Source organism: Arachis hypogaea, chromosome 8 (assembly GCF_003086295.3).
Source record: "Arachis hypogaea cultivar Tifrunner chromosome 8, arahy.Tifrunner.gnm2.J5K5, whole genome shotgun sequence".
Taxonomy (NCBI): domain Eukaryota; kingdom Viridiplantae; phylum Streptophyta; class Magnoliopsida; order Fabales; family Fabaceae; genus Arachis; species Arachis hypogaea.
Window position 1 is genome coordinate 36,448,465 of NC_092043.1, and position 12,808 is coordinate 36,461,272.

Genomic DNA, 12,808 nt, shown 5'->3' on the forward strand with positions numbered 1-12,808 from the left:
TGTATTAAAAGTATAAATGAATTTGAATTATGAAAATATGGGCTAGTATTAAAAAAACGCAACTCTCAAAGAATGTGATTCCCAAAAAAACTCAGTTTATAACCCAACATCTCTAAATTGTTTTATATTAGGATGTCATTGTTTTAATTATATAAATTTTTGTATCATGTTCTTTTTGCTTTGTTTTGATATTTTCCCAAAAACAAAATCACATTAGTTGTAATAATTATTTTACAATGTTTAAGTAAAGTAATTCTCTCACACAACAATAAGGTGATACTGATAAGAATTTGAATCCATTAGCATATATATGTTTAAATTTCATGCCTTCAATGTACAAAAGGCAAAATCTTAAGTTTTAATTTTGAGTTGTAGTTGAGCAACTTCATTGATTTCTTAAAAAAATATATAATTTTAATAAAAAAATATGTTAGTGTTAATATAATATATCTTTAATTTTTATCTTTTATTATTATAAAGAATACGGGATAAATAATATAAATCAAATACTTTAATATTTTTTATATATATTTAAATAAATTAGTGAATACTGAATAGGAATATATGATATTAATAAATATAAATTCTATGGTCATCTTTAATACTAAATAAATAGCTAATAAAAATATTTAGATTTATGATATATAATTCATTTAAAACAAAGAGAGCCGTTAACTAAAATAGAACTAAATTGATTTTATCAAGAATGCATACAAAATAACTATGCTACATGTTTATATGAAAATTAATTATCAATATAAACTAAGAATTATAATTTAAATGGCATAATTTTTCATTCTTACTTAAAAATTGCAGTTAGAGTCTCACTCCTAATTTTCTAAAAAAAAAATTAATTATCAATTGATTTGATGATTTTTTTGCGTTTATATAATTTTAAATTTAAAAAATTAATTTGATATAAATATTTGTTTGTAAATTTTAATCCAAATACCACGTAAATATATAAATACGACTGACTATACGAGTATGAGTTCCGCGTTTCAGTTAAGAGTAGAAAATGCCACGAATGTTCTTTCAAAGTCCGAAGCCAATGTGTGTGGTCGGCTCCGTTAAGTTTCCAGTATCCCCCAATATTCCAAATTTCCAATACAAAACACACGCCTTTTCTTCCGTCATCGTTACCGTCACCATTATTATGTTACTGTTGCAAGTTGTTGCGGCTTCTTTTTCTTTTATTTATATCCGCACCACAAAACACAGAACATAACACACTTGCGTGTTCCCTATATATAACCATCCACACCAAAACACACATTCAGGAAACTCATCAAAACCACCACACAAGGAAACGTTCATAAAATAGAAAACCCCCAGAAAAAGGAAAACCAATTTCGTATTCAACACGAATCCCAAAGAACCCTGTCTAGCTCTCAAAGTCTTCAAGCTGTGTGCGTTTGCAGCTTCCTTGAGGTAACAAACTTTTCTCTCCTCTTCAACTTTGATCCATTTTCACTGCTTATTCCTATCAATATTGTGATGGTGAATTGCTTTGATTGGTATAAAAGAGTTGTATTCTGTTTCTTTATGAAAAACAGAAAAAGTAAGAAATTTCCAGGGGTAAAAAGATATATATATTTGTTGACTAATTGGAATAATAATAATAAAGATGATTACTTTGACTATGTGATTCAGCTACATCACGTTGTTGAACTTTTGAGCAAATGAACTGGGGATTCAATGAGAGAATCTTGACTTTTTTGCCCTTGTTTTGTGTTAATCTTTTCTTCTGTTGAATTTGTTTGCTTCCTTATTATTCTTGCCAGTCACAATCTTTTAGAAATGTGTGCTTGTTTTTTTGTTTTTTGTTCTCATCCACATGAGATCAATTAGTATTACATCTTTACCTTGTATTTTCTTTTTGAAGGGTGAAATGTTTTGTTCTACCCATAAATTTAGGAAGAGGTCACATGAATCATGCCGTCACATATGTCTCATCTTTATCCACTTTATCTAGTTGTGGACAGTGTGCTTGTTTTGCTGTAAGCGGAAAAGATGTGTATAAATAACACATCTCACTCTTAAAGATTGTGTTTCCTTATTTGTTTCTGAAAATTTATACACAAGTTTAAAGTTTCCTGCACATGTTATTGTTAGCTTATTATGGTAAGTGTAAGGTTTGATCAGCTTGGATGTTCCAGTTTATAGTTAGTTTCTTTATTCCTTATGCTTGTGTCCTGATTCTTCCATAAATATTAACAAGTGCCTCTCTATAATTGCAGAAATTTGGTGTAACTGGTGATGCCATCATCATAGTATGGATTCACAACAGCTATATAGTTTTGGTGTGACAAGTGCAGGACTACCTTATATTCCATCCTTCCCCACAATTCCGTCGTCGCAACCCAACAGGCTTCTTGGATCCTTGAAATTTGACACTGGGAACTCGCCCAATTCGCCCTTTTCGACTCATTTTGATTCTGATACTCTTTCAGCCTTTAGTGATAGCCAGGACCAGCAGCACAGCCCTGGAGAAATCCTATCCGGCGTCAGCACCTCGTGCAACTCGCCTTTCGAAACCAACCATTACTTGCATACATCAGTCTCGTCTGCAGACAGTAATAGGGGCAGTTTTCAACTCTATTCTGCCAGGAGCTCTCTTCTGCAGAATGCAAATTGTAACCAGAAAATTCGAAACGTGTTGCTGGAATTAGAATCTGCTCTGATGGCCCCGGACGAAGAAGAAGTCACTACATCGAATGCTTCCATGGTTGAGAGCAGTGGACCAACAACATCTGGCCAAAGAAACAGGTCATGGAGTCATGATCATTACGGCTCGCAATTTGTTCAGAGCCAGGGATCATATGTAACTGGAAGCAGGCAAACAAGTGAGTTTGAACATGTTATGAAGCGCCAGAAATCGATAGTGGAAGCATCATCGCCCCCAGGTTACCCCTCGGGAAATTTGAAACAATTGCTGGTTGCTTGTGCAGAGGCCATGGCTGATGGCAACATGAATGATTTTGATCAATTGATATCAAAGGCTAAAGGTGCTGTATCTATAACCGGTGAGCCATTGCAACGGCTCGGTGCTTACATGGTAGAAGGGCTGGTTGCTAGGAAGGAAGCATCAGGGACCGGCATCTATCGCGCCCTTAAGTGCAGAGAGCCGGAAGGCAAAGACTTACTTTCATACATGCAAATGCTGTTTGAAATCTGTCCCTATCTGAAATTTGGTTACATGGCAGCCAATGGAGCCATAGCCGAAGCGTGCCGAGATGAGGATCACATACACATAATAGACTTTCAGATTGCTCAAGGAACTCAATGGATGACTCTCCTCCAAGCTCTCGCCGCGAGACCTCGAGGACCTCCCCATGTGAGGATCACAGGGATTGATGACCCTGTTTCCAGGTATGCTCGTGGCGAAGGACTAGAGGTAGTTGGGAAAAGGCTGGCCATGATGTCTGAGAAATTTCGCATCCCGGTGGAGTTTCATGGAGTGCCGGTTTATGCTCCGGATGTGACCAGAGACATGCTAAATATCAGGTCCGGAGAGGCTTTGGCTGTGAACTTTCCTTTGCAACTTCACCATACTGCTGATGAGAGTGTTGATGTGAATAACCCAAGAGATGGAATCCTTAGACTGGTGAAGTCGCTTTCGCCCAAGGTGGTAACATTGGTGGAGCAGGAATCAAACACAAACACAACACCATTTTTCAACAGATTCATGGAGACCTTGGACTACTACTTGGCGATCTTCGAGTCTATTGATGTCACACTCCCAAGAAACAGCAAGGAGAGGATCAATGTGGAGCAGCATTGTCTGGCCAGGGATATTGTCAACATTGTGGCTTGTGAAGGGAAGGAAAGGGTCGAGCGCCACGAACTCTTCGGCAAGTGGAAGTCGAGGTTGACTATGGCCGGATTCCGGCAGTGTCCTTTGAGCTCCTATGTGAATTCTGTTATAAGAAGCCTTCTCAGGTGCTATTCTGAACACTATTCCTTGGTGGAGAAGGACGGAGCCATGTTGTTGGCATGGAAGAACAGAAATTTGATATCAGCTTCAGCATGGCACTGATAAAAGGATTATATATATATATACATATATATAGGAAATAATTGCTGTAGTATTAGGAAAATTATATATGTTGTTGATTGAGGTTTTAGATTTCCAATGCCATGTATCCTTATTAGGTTCTTAAATTAAATTTTTGTCCATAAAAGTCTCATTTACTAGTCATGCTTTATTTATACCATTCTTTTATAGAATGTTTTAGGTTATGGCAGTTGTTCTCTTCAAGTTGGTACTTGCATCTGGAAAATGGTAACTTAACTACAGAGCATTTTTTTTTGTTGAATTTGCCATTTATTCATAACCCTATATCTAGAGGGTTTGTGAAGCTGAATAAGGTCTAACAAGAAGGTTGTGCATCACAAAATATGGAGATATGAATGGATATAAATGAGTTAATGATTGGTTCAACAAAATCGTAAAAAGAGACAATAATATGGTGAGGCCCAGAGAATAAATTATAATGTTCTAGTGGGTATACTCCAAAAAAAAAGAATATTTTTTCTTTCTATATTTAGTACTTTTGTTTGGATTTTCTTTATCATGTCTTTTGTTCTATAAACGTAGTTTAAAAAGTAAACTATTGTTTTCAATCATAGAACATTTAAACACTTTAATAGTTCCATTTATAAAAAAGAATAATGCTATATAATTAATAAATATTATTATTTTGGATAAATATTTTGTTAGTAATAATTTGTATCTATATTTTATAAAAGGTTTGTACATAAAAAATATATAATTTACTCTTATGTTTATCAAAATTTATACACATAAATTAATATAATTTATATTTATATTTTTAGAGTTTATACACATAAATTGATAAAATATATTTATTAAATATTATTTAAAATTTGTACCAGTCAAATGATGGTAAAAAATTTCTTTATAAAAAATATACATTAAATTATATTCATCAAAAAATAAAGTACCTGACAATTATTTAAAATGATGTAAATAAATTTTGTTAAATTGATTTACTTTTTAATAAGTAGTAATTTATTTTATAACTTTCTATGATAGAACTGTCGTGATGTAAATGTTCTACTATATATAATAATTTATTGTAACTTTTTGTTTTATAGATGAATTATGAGTTTTAATTAAAATTAGGAAGAGGAACAAGCAAAAGAATATTGTTCTTGGAGCAAGAGAGAATGATAAACCAATCCCACTCATGTAATAGAGAATGACATGAATTATGGTTATTATTGTTGTTGTTATGAGCTTTCAATCCATAATAAACACTTTATGTCATTAAAATTTAATGGTCATTATTAATTTAATAATTTTTTTAAAGATTTTTCATCATGTTAGATATATTTATAATATCAATTATTAAATCAGTTATAGATATATAATATATATTAAAATATAAAATATATATTTAAAATAAATTAAATAATATATATTTATACATAAATATATAATAATTAATTTAATAATAATTTTTTTGGTGAGGATAGTATTTTAAAAAGATTTTTCTTATTGAGTATTTGTCTTTTCTCTCTTATCCTTCAAATTATTAAATTTTTTTTATAATATTTTTAATCTGTTATAAATCTAAACTCTATACTTTATTTAAAAATTTATTATTGACCAATAAATTATTACAAATAAAAAATAAGTGAGTTGATGACTCAATTAATCTATATTAATTATCCCTCAAATTATTCTGTACCTCACTATTTTTCACTCTTTTTGGGTTAACTACATCACATTTTTCGAGACAAATGTAAAGTTTAATAATCAATCATTACCTAAACGGCTAAAACCGTTCTCAAGAACCTTATCCAGATCATTATCATCAGGTGCCAAAAGCACTATGAAATAATTGAGCCATTCATTTTGATGGTACTGTATCAGATATGCATATCACTTAGCCAGTCTTTTTTTATGGAAATGAATCTGACATCATTTGGTCATACATAGATAATAGATAGATATCTATTGGGAAATAAAATCTGGATAAGGTTGTGGTTACAATTTATTTGGTTTGAGAGAATTTTTTTAAAATATTCTAGCATTTGTTGTTATTATTCCATATCTTTTATTATATCATTAAAGTAAATCTTTATTTTATATTCTCACTCTTCTTTATCTACATTGTTCTGCTTCAAATATTATTTCAATTCTCATTGTATATCTTTTATGGTCATAATAAATATATTACGATTTAGTTATATTCGATATTCTACTTTTCGTCTTTCCATAAAAATTTGATAGAAATAATTTTTAATATATTAAAAATGTTGAAAGACTAAATTTAAAACATTATATTGTAAGCAAAACTTGGAATTTTTTTACTAAGATGAATTAAAGAAAATTAGTTTTTTGACTTTTAAGCATAAGATCATCAATAATTCTACTAGATCCATACATTATGATTTATGAAGACAATATAATTATTATTCTCGAATTACATTTGTTATTATTTTCAACATATAAAAAATAATAAACTTTATTTCATACAATTTTTCTATTTTCTTATTTTGTTGTGAATTCTATTATATCTAATATAATTTATGATGTACTCTCGTACTCCTATATATGTGTATATATATATTTGTAAACAAATACCATTACATATATCAATATCAATAAAAAAAGTTTTGAAGAAAAGAAAAAAAATAATATTCTGAAAATCAAATCGAATTGATCGATTCAACTTGAGAAATCAAGAATTAGACTGGTCTAATTTAATAAAAATATTATTTGATTGTGAACCAATTAAAAAATAAAAAAAACAGTGAAAAAATTAATTAATCATTTGAATTAGTATAATTTTTTAGTAATTAATCAATTTAAAATAATAAATTATAAAAAATATATTTAATATATAAATATATTATTTTATTATACCCAATTCAACTTATATTAGACTTAAACTTTTGAACTTTTAAATTAATTCTCTCATATCTCACGGCCTTAAAAAAATGAAAATGGCTAAGCAGTCCTCTAACTAAAAGGGTTGCACTCAATTCTGAGAGTTATGCAAGAGAAGATTAGAGAAAATAGAATTAAAAAAAAAAATAAGCGATTATTGTATGTGTACAAATTAGATACATACTCTACCTAGCTTACTGATAAGCCTAACTACTCACGGCCACAAAGTGGTTATGGTTATTAATTTAACAAACTCTTAACAAACTCAAATAATAATATGTTTTATCAGTAGTGGGTTTTTTTGTTTTTCTGTAAAGGCCGATGGGTTTTCACAAAAATAAACATAAATTGAGCTGAGTATTTACTATAAAAAAAGTTTATATTTGTATTTTATTATTCTGACTTCTTATTTACAATGATAAAAATTAAATTCTAGATTGATTGATTATAAAAATTATAAAATTATAAACGAGTTTATATCTAAAATTATTCTAGTTAACAATAGTTTTAAAAATTAGACTAAAATGATGGTTCAAGTCACTTAACCAGCTTAAGCAAAGGAAAAGGCAATCAAAAGGTCAAAAATGATAAAATTAGTCAAAAACTAGTAAATTGATAGTTTAATTATTTTATCAGTCTTTATAATTTTATCAAATTTTTAATTAGATCTCTATATTTTTTTTTAAATTAGGTAACCATATTATATCAGATTTTGTAAAAAAAATTTTAATTTGACAAAAACATTGGAACTAACATAATATTTTGTTTAACTATACAGAATATTCAGTCAAGTATTAGGCATATTCGTTTTGTTTAATAGAATATTCCGTTAATCCCAATATTTTTGTCACGTAGGAATTTAATTACAAAATCTAATATGATGTAGGGACTCAATTGAAAAGAAAAAAAGTATAAAGACATAATTAAAAATTCAATGAAACTATAGAGATCGATAGAATAATTAAACCTAAATTGATTAAATAATAGTCCATTCTTTTATTGAAAATTTGGTTAAAAAATATTTTTTAAAAAAATATATATTTATTATATAAAAATATATTACAATTCAATTCAATCTTGATTAAATATTTAAATTTGTGAATTTCTAATTTTGCCCCTTTAATAACCATTTCAGTGTTTAGATGCTTGTGATTAATCGAAGGATAGATCAAACTCTTATATTATTACTACTAGTTTTCAAAAAAAAGAATGAAAGAAAAACAGTTAACGTGAATGATTTGGAGATTTGGAGCATAGATTATTGGAGGAAAATACATACATGACATAATCCACCAACATTGAACATTCCCCTAACCCTATGCGACTCATATTCTTACATTGATCAACAATAATGTGCGCTTAAATTTGAAATATACATGAGCAATAGTCAGCTACGGTCTCCCCCCAAAGTTTGTGGATTCAATATTCAAATTCAATTAAATGGTATTAGTAAAACACTTTGCACTTTTGGAAATTTCTCCATTCTTCTCATCTCTCTGAGCCTATTCTCTTCCTCCATCAATTTCAAGAAATTGCTCTGCATGTTACACATGGACAGACAACATATATTTCGGACAAACTGATCTTTAATAAAATTAAAAAAAGACCGTTATTTTTTAAAAATTTTTATTAAAAATAATTATTTTTGTTGATATACCATTATATAATATATATATATATATTTTTTAAATATTCAAATATACTAAATAATTTTAATTGATCTTAATTGATCTTAATTATATTATAACAGGATACACATGTAAAACTTACACATGTAAAACTACGTATTAAAATTAAATTCTAGAAATTAATGTCTTAATGCTTAAAAGTTAATGGGTTATACTATGTGTACACCAAAATCAACTATTAAAATTAGCCACGGTATAAAATTCATGCTGAAATATAAATACATATTAAAAATAAATTAAACCACACATGTATTTACATTAGTAGCTGATTTTGGTGTACAAATAACACTTCTCAAAGCTAATCTATCAATTTTGTTTCGTTAGAAATGAAAACAATTTATGTCTCATGTTGAACCTCCGTGTAAATTGGAAATTGTTCTTCTTCACATACATGTACGAAATCCAGAACGTAACAATGTCAACACTGTCTTCATTATTCATGTTGAACACATGCAAAGAAATTAAAACTCGTAAAAGGAATTCCACGTTGAATGATGATCCATATCAATCTTACAACTTTCCGGTTTGGCCACGCAATCAACTCCATGAATCAGAAATAACTTATAAATAGACCCAATTAACGAAGATCCTTCATCATATCATTCTCATATACACATCCTTACATTAATTAAGACCTTAGCTTCCACATTACCATATATCTCAAAGCCAGTTACATTAAAAATATAATAATGACTGTTACAGCTAATTCTGATCAACATGCATCATCTTACATTGCACGACCATGTGCAAATTTTCGTCCCAACATTTGGGGGGATATTTTCCTTCAATATCATAATTCACCATTGGTATATATATATATATGTTACTTAGCTTAGATATCTCATGATGATTAAATATGAGTTTAACATTTTTTGGTTTTTATTTTTTACACTCGGGAAATATAAAATTAAGTTTCATACATTATTTTGACATGAAATTTGGAGCTTTAAAAAAAATATTATTTTCCAACTATTTGCAGGATGTCGTGAATGAAAATATGAGGCAACAACTTGAAACATGTAAAGAGGAAGTGAAGAAGATTTTTCTATCTTCTAGCAATAATATCTCACAAAAATTAAACATCATTGACTCAATGCAACGTTTGGGTATATCTTATCATTTTGAACGTGAAATTGACCAAGCATTAGAACAAATCCAAAAGATTTCCATCAATAATGCACTCGACATAGAAGAAGGTGACCTACACTCTATTGGATTACTCTTTAGATTGCTTAGACAAAAAGGATATCACATTTCATCAGGTACATATTTATAATCTACTATAGCTTCTTTTTATACTACACACCACCTATGTTGATATATATATAATATTGTTTGTGATTAATTTATATAGACATATTCAACAAATTCAAGAATAAGGAGGGAAAGTTCAATGAAACCATTGTGGAAGATGTTGAAGGATTATGGAGTTTGTATGAGGCAACACAATTAAGCACTCATGGTGAAGATTCAATAGATGAAGCACATGATTTTGCTTACACTAACCTCAAGTCCATGATCACCAAAAATAAGTTGAGCACATATCTTGCTAAGCAAATTGATCAAAGCTTAACGCTACCAATTCACAAGGGAGTTCCAAGGATAGAGACAAGACGTTACATGTCCTTCTATGAAGAGGATCCTTCTCATGACAGAGTCCTTCTACGTTTTGCAAAATTAGATTTTAATGTTTTACAGAAAATGCATCAAAAAGAACTTGGAAATATCACAAGGTACGTGCTTAAGTGACTGAAGTTTACATATAAGATAGGGTATAACCAAGTAGTAGTATTTCTTATCTCTCTCTTTTTTTTTGGTTACTTACAATTGCTTTCTTGGACTGGGCAACAAAGAACAATGACAAAATTATTATTAAACGAAGCCCAAGTCCAACAGCGTAGTAGGCTTTTTTTTATCATTATAGGGCTTTTGGGGTGACAAAAACTATATGTAAAGGAATAAGTAATAACAATACTAGACCAAGACCAAAAATAAAAAACCAACTTGATAACTTATCTTACAGATACCATGGAAATATATAAGGTGAAAAGTCTATACCAAAAAAAAAAAAAAAAAAAAACTCAGCTAAGACTAGAATATGGTTTAAAAATCTCAGTGTGTGCCTGTGTGGGTTGATGGGTGTATGAGTAATGTAATGACAAAAAAAGTTAAAAAAGATAATCAATGAAAATTTGGACAAAATAAAGGGTAAAAAATAGATGAAATATCATAACTAAAAATAAAAATAAGCATGAACCCATTTTCTATCAACCAACATTATGACTTAACTTTGCATTATTATTATTGTTACAATTGCAGGTGGTGGAAAGAATCAGATTTTGCAACTAAGGTTCCCTATGCTAGAGAAAGGGTGGTTGAGGCATACCTTTGGCCATTTTCTATGTCTTCAGAGCCTAAATGTAGCACTCACAGAAGGATTGTTGGCAAATTGATTTCATGTATTTGTCTTCTTGATGATACTTATGATGCCTATGGCACTCTTCAAGAACTTGAACTCTTCACACAGGCAATCAAAAGGTTAAGCATGAAGAGAAAAGAAACCTTATCTTGAAATTGATAAAAACGAATGACTTAAAAAAATTTCTTATATATAAATATATCTTCTATCTTCCCCACTAACTTTCTTATGTTATTTTCATTTTCATTTTCATCAGATGGAATGCTAATCCTATCAAATCTCTTCCAACATGTTTCAAAGTGGTATTTACCGCAATTTTAGAAGTGGTGGATGAAATTGAATCAGCAGTAGTAGATGCGAAAAAATCAACCCTAGTGTCGAAACATGTTAAACAAGCGGTAGGTTTAAAACTAGTGCTTATTTTATATCCATAGTGAAAAAAAAAATAACGCTTTAGTTTGCAATAATTAACCTCCACTTTAGTTAATTAATCATCATTATAATTGTTGTATATACTTGCAGTTTCTGAATTTGGCTGAAGCTTACTTGTTGGAAGCAAAATGGTGCAATGAGGATTATGTTCCAACTTATGATGAATACAAGGTTAATGGAGCTATGTCTTCTTCATTGCAACTTCACATAGTAGCATTTGTTGGTCTTGGTGAATTTGCAACCAAAGAAGTCTTTGATTGGATATTTAGTGATCCAACAACAATTATAAAAGCTGTATCACTTGTTGGCAGACTCAAGGATGATCTGGCTTCACATAAGGTTAGTTATTTCTCACTAATAATAGAGTTTAATTCTAATGTCCCGTAAAATATCTTACACAATCATTCAATTATATCTGATTTTGTAGATAATCATTAATATTAAAAACACAATTAATTTTTGTTAACATGACGATATATATAAAACTATTTTATACTGACAGTATATAAAAATTAAATTTTTAATAATAATATATCATATCTTTTTTTTCCTCCAAATTTATCATTATAATCTCTAAGATATTAATTGTTTTACGAGTTATAATTTTGGGTTTGGTTAATTTATTTTTATAGTTTGAGCGGGAAAGAGATCATCATGTTGCTTCAGCAGTTGAATGTTGCATGAAGCAATATGGAATTTCACAAGAAGAGACATACAAACTCATTCAAAAGGAAATCAAAGATTTTTGGAAGGATATAAATGAAGTGTGCCTCAATCCAAATAATCATATTCCAAAGGCAGTGCTTGAGTGTGTTGTTAATTTGGGACGTATATCTGAGTTCACATATGCAAACTTTCAAGATAGATTCACAAACGGAGAATTTATGAAAGAATGCGTTTCTGAACTACTTTTAGATCCCATCGCTATTTACTAGTTTTTTATAAATCATACATAAAATGCTGAAGATGTGTTTGGAATAAGGAGTGAAACTATATATAGTAGTTGCCCTAAATCTAGCTAGCTAGGTCAATATATGGAAAATGTCATCAATCTTGTATAATGAATAATTATACAATAATTATCTGTTATTTTGTATTGAATAAAGATATTGTGATATTGTATTATTGTATTATTGTATTATTGTTCCTACCCTTGTACTTCAAATATAATGATGAATAAAAATATCATTAACTATGATTTTTGTTTTCAATGTTTATCTTTTATATTTTATTTGTTCAATAATCAATATATTTAATAAGTACGTGTCATAGGATTGAGTGCATCTAACTTAATCGAAAAGAAAAAAAAAAACTTAAGAAATAAATGTTGGCTTATATTTATAAAAA

General features: G+C 29.2%; 2 protein-coding genes across 3 annotated transcripts; both read left to right on the forward strand.

The window, feature by feature from the left end:
* Positions 1–993: 993 nt before the first annotated feature.
* On the forward strand, positions 994–4,184 carry LOC112707272 (chitin-inducible gibberellin-responsive protein 1-like). 2 transcript variants are annotated; one of them, XM_025758948.3, is made up of 2 exons: positions 994–1,431; positions 2,241–4,184. In XM_025758948.3, exon 2 carries the CDS (start codon positions 2,276–2,278, stop codon positions 4,037–4,039), a length of 1,764 nt encoding a protein of 587 aa, XP_025614733.1. In that variant the 5' UTR covers positions 994–1,431; positions 2,241–2,275; the 3' UTR covers positions 4,040–4,184. The 2 variants fall into 2 exon arrangements, with proteins under 2 accessions (XP_025614733.1, XP_025614734.1); XM_025758949.3 differs by having other exon boundaries at positions 1,225–2,124.
* A 5,040-nt stretch (positions 4,185–9,224) lies between these two features.
* On the forward strand, positions 9,225–12,591 carry LOC112708424 (probable terpene synthase 2). Its single transcript, XM_025760580.2, has 7 exons — positions 9,225–9,416; positions 9,590–9,872; positions 9,965–10,343; positions 10,930–11,148; positions 11,286–11,427; positions 11,552–11,800; positions 12,094–12,591. Exons 1-7 carry the CDS (start codon positions 9,300–9,302, stop codon positions 12,394–12,396), a joined length of 1,692 nt encoding a protein of 563 aa, XP_025616365.1. The 5' UTR covers positions 9,225–9,299; the 3' UTR covers positions 12,397–12,591.
* The last annotated feature ends 217 nt before the right edge of the window (positions 12,592–12,808 follow it).